Here is a 12719-nt window from a genome sequence, read left to right as displayed (position 1 = left end):
TGTCGCAAATCACCCCTGACACTCTTCTCCACCCACTCTACCCTGCCTGCACTCTCTTCTTCACCTCCCGTTACTTTGGACAGTTGACCCCAAGTATTTAAACTCATACACCTTCATCACCTCTACTCCTTTCATCCTCACCATTCCTCTTGCCTCCCTCTTGTTCAGACATATGTATTCCATCTTGCTCCTACTGACTTTCATTCCTCTTCTCTCCAATGCATACCTCCACCTCTCCTCAACCTGCTCCCTTCTCTCACTACAGATGACAATGTCATCCGCGAACTTCATAGTCCACAGAGATTCCTGCCTGACCTCATCCATCAACCTGTCCATCACCATTGTAAATAAGAAAGGGTACAGAGCCGATCCTTGATGTAATCCCACCTCCACCCATCCATCACTCCTGCCCCACACATCGCCACTGTCACTCTTCCCTCATATATATCCTGCACCACTCTTACATACTTCTCTGCCGCTCCCAACTTCCTCATACTATACCACACCTTCTCTCTTGGCACCCTGTCGTATGCTTTCTCTAAGTCCACAAAGACACGATGTAACTCCTTCTGAACTTCTCTATACTTCTCCATCAACACTGTCAAAGCAAACATCACATCTGTAGTACTAAGAATGCACTGGCTTGTGCATCCCCAGTGGGTGGTTTACAAACACACATCCTGATATGGGTTGAAATAAATGCTCCAAAATATGCACTTCACCAGAATTCACAATATGTAGTCTGCACTTCACCAAAATAAAAAACTACAAGTGTGCACTCAGTAGAGTGCAGATCCCTGCCAGGCGTATCATCCCTTCTCTGGTGCTCGTACTGAGCGACAAACCACCCCTTTTTTTTCCCTACCGGGAGAAGAGAAAATATGGAGGCCCTGGCTACCTATCGCCCCTTTTCTGGTGCTCAGACTTAGGTGAAAAACCAGCTGAGGAGTTAGCATTCAACTGTGGTATAAAACTGGTTTTTCAAAGGTTTTGAATCACCGCAACCATGAGAGGTCCTTGATCATACATTCATAACTGTGTACAAAAATGTTTAGGCTGAAAGCCCCAGTAGTATGTGAGATTAGCAGCGGACAGGTACGTGCACACACGGACAGAAAACCAGTATGTGTTGCTATTATAAGACTTTTGCGAAGCGCCCAAGTCGACTGAACAAGAAATGTGGAAAAAAGGTGTTTAATATGCAGTGCTCAAGATAAAAAAATCTACCTAATAAAAATGTTTTGCCTGTCAGTCTGTGGATGCGCAGCCTCCTAGATGGACCCTCGAAGGAATGCGACCAAGTCTAATATTAACTTGCACTCCCCAAAAAGTAGCTCTGCCTTCGCTAATGTTCCGGAAAACAGCAGTCAGGTCAGCTGTGGCTTCAGACGTGTGTGTGTGTGTGTGTGAGTGAGTGAGTGAGTGAGTGAGTGAGTGAGTGAGTGAGTGAGTGAGTGAGTGAGTGAGTGAGTGAGTGAGTGAGTGAGAGAGAAAGAGAAGAAGTGGTTGAGCGAGCTAGAGTGAATGAAGAGAGAGAGCGGCGGTAGCGAGAACAAACGTTTTTCAAAGGTTTTGAAGCACCACAACCACGAGAGGTTCTTGATCATACAGTCATAACTGTGTACAAAATATTAGACTGATAAGTAGTATGCAAGATTAGCTGTGGACAGACACACACACACGCACGCACACATGCTACCGCCTGGAGGAGTTAACAATGAATGAGAGAAGAAAAAAAAAACCCCTGGTCTTGAAGATCAGTTGAAATTTTAAAATTCCATACAACTGAAGTTGCTTCTCTTTTTGCTACCAAATCTTCCTTTTCGGCGTTTTTCTCCTGTTCCTTGCTCATTTTCAGGTTGTGGTCGACGGCTAGCAGGGCCTGCTTTGGATGTTTGATAAACTGATCAAGAATGATTGTGGTTGGTGGTTGGCTGTACATACAGAGCCTGCGTGTTACTCACTAGCACCAAACTCCATGTATCCAAGAACCCTTAAATTGCAATAAATGATGTTATATCAGACAGATTTCTTTTGTAGATTAGTCATGGAAAATGAGAACTGTGTGGGTTTTCGTGTCTGTGAATGTTCTCATTCATCCAGGTCATGGTTATCCAAAGGAGTTTAATCAAGTGCAACTGGACTTGGTATATATCCGTGAAGACGTTTCACCTCTCATCCAAGAGGCTTCCTCAGTTCGTGCCTTCCTGACTAGACTCAGAATGTATCCTCTTTGGAGTCGTTGTCAGAGCTATAGATGTCCATGGCTCTTTGTGTCCCGATCTTTACCAACGCCCGTCGCTAACAGAGCCATCGATATGAGTGGCTCTTTTGTGTGCCGATGTTTGCTGCGCCCATCGTTATCAGAGCTATTGATATGCGTGGCTCTCCTGTGCTCCGATGTCCAGCTGCGCCCATCGCCATCGGAGCTATTGATTTGCATTTGTTTAGCAGCGACGGTCGTTGGGGGTGTTAGTTTCGACTTCATTATTCAGTGGTCATGAGAGTCATTGGAGCCGTTAGTGACCGACTGTTGTTCTTGGATGCTAGGCTTCTTGAGTCTCCTGGGTAGAGATGAAAGGACGACATTGTAAGTGGGAGATAGATGGTGTCGCAGACCTCCTCCTCTGTTGAGGGATGGTTTTTCCAGTTTCGCATAGATGGCTTCCTTCACCTCTCCTTCAAACCATCTATCTTCTCTGTCCAAAATGTGTACGTTGCTGTCCTCGAAGGAGTGTGTCTTCTCCTTTAGGCGTAGATAGACTGCTGAGTCTTGTCCTGAGGAGTTGGGCCTTCTGTGTTGGGCCATCCGTTTGTGTAGTGGTTGTTTGGTTTCTCCTATGTATAGGTCAGTGCAATCCTCATTGCATTGTACAGCATACACCAGATTGCTTTTTTGGGTGTGTGGTACACGGTCTTTGGGATGAACCAGTCTTTGTCAGAGTGTGTTGCTGGGTTTGAAGTATACCGGGACGCGGTGTTTGTTAAAAATTCTCCTGAGTTTCTCGGAGACCCCAGAAACATACGGGATGACTGTGCTCTTCCTTCTGTTCCTTTTCTCCTCGTCGCTCACCTGGTTGGTCTTTTTGGAAGGTGTTGCAGTTTTCACAAAGGTCCAACTGGGGTAGCTGCAGGTTTTTAAAGCTCCCCTCAGGTGTTTGTGTTCTTCTCATTGGGCCTGAGTGCTGCTGGGCACATTGTCAGCTCTGTGTTGCAAAGTTCTGATGACGCTCAGTTTGTGTTCCAGCGGGTGGTGTGAGTCGAAAAGTAGATATTGGTCTGTGTGTGTAGGTTTCCTGTAAACCCCAATGTGGAGGCTCCTGTCTTCCCCAATGTGGACGTCACAGTCCAAGAAGGGCCAACTGTTGTTCTTTACGTCTTCCCTTGTGAACTTAAGTTCTTGTCCACTGAGTTGATGTGTTTGGTAAACACTTGCACCTCTTGTGTTTGGATTTTGACCCATGTGTCGTCCACATATCTGAACCAGTGGCTCGGAGGTGTTCCTCTGAAGGAGTTCAGGGCCCTGTGTTCTACCTCTTCCATATATAAGTTGGTCACAATGGGAGATACTGATGAGCCCATTGCACAGTCATGTTTCTGTCTGTAAAACTGGCCCCTGAATTGGAAATATGTAGTGTTCAGGCAAAGGTCCAGTAGTTGGCAAATCTGGTCTGGGCTGAGGTTGATCCTCTCTTGGAGGGTGTCGTCCCGTAGCAAATGTTGCCTCACAGTTTCCAAAGCCCCCATGGTTGGGATGCAGGTGAATAACGAGGTCACGTCATAGGATACCATGGTTTCATCCGGTTCCAGTTTTACGCCTTGGACCTTGTCCACGAAGTCAATGGAGTTTTGGATATGGTGAGGTGTTTCGCCCACTAAAGGGGTCAAGATGTTGGCTATATGTTTGGCAATGTTGTACGTGACCGAGTTTATGCTGCTGACAATGGGCCTGAGGGGGGTTCCATCTTTATAGATCTTAGGGAGTCCATATATGCAATGGAATGTTATCTTGTGGGTAGACACGGTGGTATTGTATCCGATCAATGGTTCCTCCTTTCTGTAGTTTCTGTAGGTACTCTATTATTCTCCTCTTGTAACCACTAGTAGGATCGCATCTCAGAGGTTCATAGGTGTCGGTGTCGCTGAGTAATGACGTGATCTTGCCATGGTAGTTTGTTGTGTTGAGGATAACCATGCACCTCCCCTTATCTGCTGGAAGGGTAGTGATGTTTTCGCGCGGCTGGATGTTTTCATCCAGGATGAAAACATCACTATCCTTCCAGCAGATAAGGGGAGATGCACGGTTATCCTCAACACAATAGACTACCACGCCAAGATCACGTCATTACTCAGCGACACCGACACCTAACGGCTCCAACGACTCTCATGACCACTGAGTAATGAAGTCGAAACTAACACCCCCAGACTAGCTTTGTCTAGTCAGGAAGGCACGAACTGAGGAAGCCTCTTGGATGAGAGGCGATACGTTTTCACGGATATATACCAAGTCCAGTTGTGTGGGTTTTCCTTTTGTATCAAGCAGCAGAAAGTTGTAGCGTGAGGTGTTTGAGTTAATTTGCCTTACTTCACATCACATGTCCTGTGATGTGACTATTGTGATGATGATGCTGAAACAATATACCGTGCAGCCCTCGTCCTGTGCACATAAGTGATCACTTTGATTTGGTCCTCCTACTCTCCGCTTAGTTTGGGCTGTACACATCACATCACTGACCACACATTTTTTTACCCTCTATATTCATGTTGCTCATATCATTGCTCACTCCCCCTTCATTGTTCTTCTTAGTCTTGGTCAAAAATCATTCACACTCCCTCCTCACTCTTCTTAGATCCAGTCCAGGCTGCTTCTGTGCTGCTGGAGCTGCAGGATACATTGGTGAAAACCGGATTCAGGGATCGGAGCCGTCTGCTGCTGGGGCCCTTCTCCTGTAGTGCCGCCCTGGAGGCTCGGTGGTGTCGGCACAGCGGCAGCACAGGGCCTGACCCAGGACTGCCTAAACTGCTGCTGGACCTGAAGGGAGGCCTTCTGCAGGTTGGAAAGTTGGAGTCCTCCTTAGATTAATCCAAACTGATATCTCCAGAGTGGATATAGTACATGACATTTGTTGTCTAAGGCATATTTTCAAAAATGGTTACAGTGGGTTGTCATCAGCATGTTTTAAAACACAGTTTTCAAAAAATGATTTTGGTGGCGAAGGCCTGTCTGTGGCAATGTCTCGCTCCACCTCAACATTAAGCGGCACAAGTGTACTCTCATTATAATTTAAGTAATCACAGTCACTGCACATCACAGTGAGACCCAGCACTGATCACATACACTTTTTAGACCTCAGCCTTTACTGCTCTCACGTTTTAGTGTAGTCTTCAGTCCTGATGCTTAAGGTATTCATGAGCTGACACTGACAACCACAGCTCGTCACACACTCAGCACTCCGCACAAAAATCCTCAGTCTTCACTCCTTTCTACTCATAGTCTTCTCTGCAACCGAGGTGATGACAGTAAGATTTGTATGCTGTCATTCCCTTGTAGCCTTTGGTCACCTCTGCTGGTTAAGTGATGGAATATTATCAGGCTAATTTTACAAGTTTTTTTTCCTTTTCTTGTTTTGTTTCTTGTCTTGTTTCCTTGAGAGGTGGCATGTTACATAATAGCCACACTGAAAAGTCCCCTTTTTAGTGTGGCTTTATTCCACATTACTTCAGGACCCCCTCCTTCTCCTCCTCCATGGTTTCCATAATGCTTTCATTGCGTGCCCATTAACTGAGAGATCACTCGCAACTCAACACTTAATACGTAATCATACATTTCCCTCTGCAAATATTGGCGTTTGCGGTGTTTTAATCAAGTCCTGTACAAAAGCCACCGGAATTCCTTCCGATTCCTTCTCTCCTTCTTCTTCTTTCCAAAAAAACCTGAGAAATCCCCAAATTTTCCTGTTTTGAGAGTTTAGTCATAATCCTCCCATTGCGAGCTAGTGAGTGGCGGGCAGGCGAGCAGGCAGGCAGCTCCATGTGTGAAGTGTTTTTGACTCAGAGATTCCTGGTCGTCAGTCCAAACCCCAGGCATGCTCTGCTTTGATGGGGAGAGGGAAGGGGAATACCACGGGGAAGTGAGGAGGATGTCAGGCTGTGTTGATTAATGTTAGTAAGGATGGTAACAGCTGATGACGAGGGTTACCCTGACCGCCTGGCTTCCTGTTTTGAAACATAGGTCAGCTGATTCTACTTTATACCTGCCTCCGGCTTTGTTGTTCTCCTTTTGTTTTGTTTTTACCATTATATCAGTTCTCTCTTTGTCATTTAATTGCCATTCTTCTAATGTATTTTCCAATCTCTCCATCTTGTACTTTCCTTCCTCCACCCCTATCTTTTTCTTTTCTTCCCTCCTTTCCATCTCTCCGTCTTTCCATCTCTTACTGCCCCCCCCCCCCCCCGGGCCCAACCGTCTCCACAGGTCTTTTGGGGTCAGGAGCATCTGAACTGTCTGAGGCTTGTGGAGGAGCACCTCTGGACGTACTTCGACAAACAGAGAGAGGACCCGGCTGGTGCCTGCACCAAAGTCAAGCCCTGTAATGCCCAGCCACCACCTTCCCCATGTTCCCCCTCTCCCAGGACCGAACACAGCTCAGATGACCTGCGCACAGGCCTCTTCCAGTACAGTCAGGACTCAGGTGAATTTGTACACATACTGGTATAGAGATGTATACTTCTACTAGTGTACTTCTAGTTGCTGGTTATTTTAAATAATTCAGGCTTTACCCTGTTTTGACCCTGGATCCCAAGATTATAATCTTATTTGTAAAACATTTTCACTTTTTTCGGGGTACTATGTCTAAAAAAAGAAGCACCCCTGGGCTTTGCCCCCCCCCTCCTTTTTCTCCCCAATTGTATCCGGCCAACTACCTTACTCTTCTGAGCCGTCCTGGTCGCTGCTCCACCCCCTCTGCCGATCCGGGGAGGGCTGCAGACTACCACATGCCTCCACCTGCTTCTTTTCACCTGACAGTGAGGAGTTTCGCCAGGGGGATGTAGCGCACGGGAGGATCACGCTATTCCCCCCAGTCCCCCCCAAACAGGCGCCCCGACTGACCAGAGGAGGCGCTAGTGCATCGACCAGGACACATACCCACGTCCGGCTTCCCACCCGCAGACACGGCCAATTGTGTCTGTAGGGACACCCGACCAAGGCTGAGGTAATAGGGATTCGAACCGGCGATCCCCGTGTTGGTAGGCAATGGAATAGACCATTATGCTACCCGGACGCCCTGTTCACCCATGGCCTTTACTATATTTGCTGCCCTTCAGATGTTCTCACAGAGGAATAAATGAGCTATTTTTTCAGGAATCGACTTTTTATCCACAAATCTATTTGGTTGTACGTTTATTAGGTTTTCAACAAATGACGTAGGTCCTTTGGTCTCTCAGTTTCCATGGCGGTCAGTGTTGGTGGTTCTTATGCGCTAATGGCCTTTCTGAACTAAAAAAGAAAACCCGAATCTGTTTTGCCGCAGTTATATGGCACTTTAAGATACGTATCAGCTCAAATTAAAGTCAGATGAAAATCCTTTGTTTAAGGGGCTTTTGTCAGACATGCCTTCCTTGTTCCACTCTGAGTAATGCGCTTTTTGGTCTCCCACCCTGTGCTTATGCATACTGTCCACGATACACAGGCACAGGCATGCACACACACACACACACACACACACACACACACACACACACACACACACACACACACACACATGCATGCACACACATGCACATAAATACGCACATAAACACACAAACACCAGCATTATACACAGAGGTCAGAAATTCTCTCATGCTCCAGCCCAGCCATCCATTCTGCCAGCTGTGGTTGAATCTTTGTTTGTTGCACCATTGCGCTGGTCTTTGATGCATTTAATACGTGGGATGGAGCCGGAGAGTGTACAGTAGTGAAGGAGAACAGAGAGGACAATCTGTCAGCAACATGCTGTCAACATCACAGACAAGCTGAAGTCCTGAGTACAGCAAAGCACAGTGAGTCCCCCCCCCCCCCCAGGACCAGAAGCACAGAGGGGGAGATGAAAGATGGATGAAGAGAGACACAAAAAGGGGAAAGAGAAAAGGTGGTTAGATGGGAGAAAAGGCAGAGTTGTGGACGGAGATGGAGTTGGAGGCATGGGAGCACGCAAGGAAGGTGGAAAATGGAGGGAAGGCTAGAGGGGATTTAGGAGAGGAGGAGAAATAGATGGACTTAAGTTGAAGCAGCAAGTCAGTCAGCCTTCTCTTGGGAGAAGCTTGTTCACGCAAGCGTGATTGATAGCAAAACCTCATGAAAGCTTCTCCTCTTCTCCATCCAAGCCATTTTGCAAAACAAAAGATATGGCAAGTTATCACAAGTGGGCAACTCAATGCATCGTTTCAAAGGAAAATAAGCCACAGTGGGATTGTGCTGCACTCAAAATGCATTTTCTGGACTGTAACCAACGTTTATAGCCTGAGGGGTCGAGCAAAGCAGCGCCTCTTTTTTTTCTTTTTTATTTCTTCAAATAAACATTGAATATCAAACAGCAGCCATGACTAAAGTCAAACAGCACTCAGAAGTTTAGATTCAGTGCTGGACTTCTCCAGTTTCTGCAGGTGCTTGGTCTGGTTCAATCAATGGTTGTTTACGCAATAACAAAATGTTTACTCAGTCGCACTGTTTATATACGGCTTGTGAGGCATGTAGTCATTCTGAAAGCATGGAAACAGCTACAGAGCTTTCTGAGGAGTTACTGTTTTGGAGGTTTCAGATTCAATAGTAAAAGTATTCATCATAGTTTTGCCTCACCAAAGACCAAGATAGTGTCACGAGCGAGTAAAAATTTGTCACACAAAAGCTCACACCATGAAAGTATAATATGCAATATCTTGTATAATGCATGAATAGGAATTTTACTTCTTGCTTACTTTGTTTAAACTACTGTTAGTTACATAAATATTGTTACTTCCTCTCCTAGCATCTGAAAGAGTACAGAAGGCCAATAAAACCGCAACTATAAAAACTCAGTTAGTTCACAAACACTCGAACTAAAAAGATTTCCACCAAGTCCTCTGTCTGCTCTTCTTTCATATCTTCTTTCTCTCCTCAGTCATATTCTCTTACTTTCTTTTTTACCCTCTTTGCTTTGTCCCAATTTCTTCATCTCTGTCCTTCTTCTTATTTTTTGATTCAGCTCTCTCAACTAGTCTTGTCCTCCTCTCAAGCTCTCTCCCTCTCTGCCCAGCCTCCCAGAGACTGCCGGGGGCCTACGAGGTGGTGTTCTACAGTGAGACAGACGACAGCCCCGGAGTGATGCTGTGGCGCTACCCCGAGCCCCGTGTCCTCACCTTTGTCAGGATCACCCCGGTCCCATTCAACACCACAGAGGACCCCGAGATCAGCACTGCCGACCTGGGTGACGTACTGCAGGTACAGACAGAAAACACAGACAGAGAACAACAGACAGACCATAGTCTAAAGAATGTCCCAGTGCTCCCTCTTCTGCTTAGCCTGTCACAGGCTCCAGGGTTATTGAGAACTATCCTCCACATGCACACATAGCCCAAAAGCATACACACACTAGGATGTGCCATACACCAAAAAAAAATCAGAGAAAGTTTTTTTATGGAAGCGTAGGTACATGATCTGTGAAGCCAGTGCCTCTACTGTAAATTCACATATTGCGTCATTAGTGTCGGGATCATCGAGCCCTACTACTAGGAAAACAAAGTGAAGGAGAAAATGTGAGAGGTGGAAAGAGAAGCTTCCCATTGCTTTTCCTGCTCCCTACTGAACATCCACTGCAATAACAGAGAAATAAACTGTCTTTTTGCTGGACTGCACGCCATTATGATGTCCCGCGATGCCTTTCTAAATCACTGTCGTGAGAACTACCATACTGTATGTGTTATTGAATGATGGAGACCCCTACTGTCCTTCAAACCATGTAATACGCTCTTGGACATCTGCAGAAGTCTTTGTGCGTGCTCTGGTGTGAGTGACCAGGTGTCTGAAGCCCAGATGAGGTTATGTCTTGGCATGCTATAGCAGCTACTGAGTCTACAGGCCCTTAATAGGAGAGGGGACATCCCTCCTCTCCTCTCCAACTGACAGGCTCTACCTGGAAGCCAAGACTCCCCAACACCTTTTTTTGGTGCAGTTGACCTTCCACTTTATCCACTCTCCATTTTGCCTTCCCTCTTGAAACTCCCTCTCTGTGCCTTTTTCTCCCGAATCTAGGCAGAAGGTCCTCATCCTCCCCCTCCACCCCTCGGCTACTTTCCTGGATTCCTTCAGTCATCTCACATCAAGCCGCTCCTCCTGTCTGTCTCTGTGATGAGGCAGAGACATTTCAGGGTTACAAGGTGGCGCAGATGTCTGGCATCACTCCGGGGCCTCACAGCTGCAAAGTTCATAACAGACAACAAGGCCGCGAGACCTGTAGATGATATTGGCCACGTATGGAGGGAGGGAGGGAGGGAGGGAGAGAGAGAGAGAGAGAGAGAGAGAGAGAGAGAGAGAGAGAGAGAGAGAGAGAGAGAGAGAGAGAGAGAGAGAGAGAGAGAGAGAGAGAGAGAGAGAGAGAGAGAGAGAGAGAGAGAGAGAGAGAGAGAGAGAGAGAGAGAGAGAGAGAGAGAGAGAGAGAGAGAGAGAGAGAGAGAGAGAGAGAGAGAGAGAGAGAGAGAGAGAGAGAGAGAGAGAGAGAGAGAGAGAGAGAGAGAGAGAGAGAGAGAGAGAGAGAGAGAGAGAGAGCAGTGGATTGGGAAGGGGGGTTGAAGAAAGAAGGGTGGGAAATGGAGTGAGGAGAACTAGAGGGATTGGTGGAAATACAGACTGAGTCGGGAAGTAGGGCAAGAGAGGCAAATGAAGAGAGATGGAAGAAGAGATGGAGGATGATGTCTTCAGCGGTGCTCTCTGTAAACTGATATGTGTGAAAATACATTTTCTCGCCTCCATGAGAGAACGGTAATTATTTTGGAGTTGTTGAAACCAGAGGCCAGTGAAACTGTGTAAGTTGTCTGATAGGAGACACAGGGAGCGGGGAGGCCCCTAATCTGCCAACCGCATGTCTAACACACTACATATATACATGCACGCATGCATGCACGCGTGCACACACACACACACACACACACACACACATTTATGCATGCATTCTCGTGCACATGTACACAGGAAAACAATCATACAAATAATCAGATATATAGTGCTCACAGACAGCATTATGTCATACATAACTTAAGAGATGGTTGAGTACTTTGTGCGTGCGTGTGTGTGTGTGTGTGTAACCTGAACAAAGATGTGGGTTATGGACATTTGGCTTCCACGTCTCCCTCTTCTCTCCTCTGTCATCTGACGTGGCAGTGTCTCCTCTGACAAGCCTCTTAAAAGGAATCAGGTGATGAACCCACCATGGGGCAGGTGATGAAAGGAGGAGGGTCCCAGCATTCCTCTTTTACTGAAACAACTCCATGTGGGAATGGGTGAGGATGGGATCGACTGCTTGTGGGTGAAAGTGGAAGAAGCCGAGGATGTTCATAATAATTATTTTCGTCGCCAGCTAAGAAAACCGTCTTAAAGGTTCCCCGATACTAGGGCTCATTATTGTGTATCAAAACCAGAAATATGACTTGCAGTCTTAGAAGTCATTGTGCAAGCCAATGCCAACTCATAAATCAGTACCAAACCTCTTAAATCTGTAGTATTCACGTCTGTCATGGCCCCACAGCAGACTTGTTCATAGAGAAAATGAGTGTAGCAATTGGCACTTCCAGCTGAAGTACTCCCGGTAACATTGATGAAAAATATAAATTGGAAAATGTATGTATTAAGCTTGTTTAAGCTCATTCGTTGAATACTGCCCTGATGGGCTTTGTCAACACCGTGAAATACATATATCAAGTATCACCGGCTGTTTAAAAACAGTGACTGCAGAGTAATTATAGGACACTGGATCTGTTTTACTGATGTAACACATAGCCCCGCTTGCCTCATACTTCCATCCAAATACTTGCATCGCAGCAAATCGGTTGTGTGCGCACAGAGTTGGGCAGGGTGCAGTGGGGGGTTCGTGGGGTTGTTTGAACAGGCCCCCTTCATCATTGGCCAAGCGCATTGTGATCCCAGATTTAATTGATTTCAGCTTCTGGCACATGATTTTTTTTTTATTTGCTTTCCTTTATGTGAAACTTCAAAAGTTCTCAATTAATTTATTTTCTTAATTTGATTTCTCAGAATACCTAAGAAAGTCCAGTGGCAGAGATCAGAAATGCAATCATAAAAATCCCAAAGAACAGAAATGGATCCGTTTCTGCGCCAAAGGAATTTCATTTACTTCATATGGGGACTAAAGACCAAGGAAGAGAGTGAGGAAGAGAGAGAAGGCTGTCATAATTTCTCAGGACTCTAATGTTACCATATAGCCACACGGAGATGGAGAGATGGTGAGAGAGAGAGAGGGAAAGCGAGAGAGAGAGAGATGGTGGTTGATAGAAACGAAAAAGAGGGAGACAGAAATGTAAAAACAATGAGGGAGAGGGAGAGAAATCTTCAGCGTTGACAGTCTCCCCTGTCCTGTAGACAGAGAATTATCCCACCAGGACTGTTTCCCACCACCAGGTGGAGGTGGGAGGGGTGAGGGATGGGGGGGGGGTGTTCAGGTGAACCCAACGCAGCTGGGCGCCTGTCC

The 12719-nt window shown here is 46.3% G+C and overlaps 1 protein-coding gene across 1 annotated transcript in view; it reads left to right on the top strand.

The window, feature by feature from the left end:
• Positions 1-12719, top strand: part of LOC130117622 (intermembrane lipid transfer protein VPS13B-like) — a 457273-nt gene that overhangs the window by 341765 nt on the left and 102789 nt on the right. The window contains exons 39-41 of the mRNA XM_056285747.1: positions 4851-5053; positions 6476-6692; positions 9276-9460. Coding sequence (XP_056141722.1) covers positions 4851-5053; positions 6476-6692; positions 9276-9460 — 605 coding nt within the window. The remainder of the gene's footprint in view (positions 1-4850; positions 5054-6475; positions 6693-9275; positions 9461-12719) is intronic.

This window comes from Lampris incognitus, chromosome 9 (genome assembly GCF_029633865.1).
Source record: "Lampris incognitus isolate fLamInc1 chromosome 9, fLamInc1.hap2, whole genome shotgun sequence".
NCBI lineage: Eukaryota > Metazoa > Chordata > Actinopteri > Lampriformes > Lampridae > Lampris > Lampris incognitus.
The sequence above is the reverse complement of the archived record's forward strand: the minus strand, read 5'-3'. Positions and strand labels throughout refer to the sequence as shown.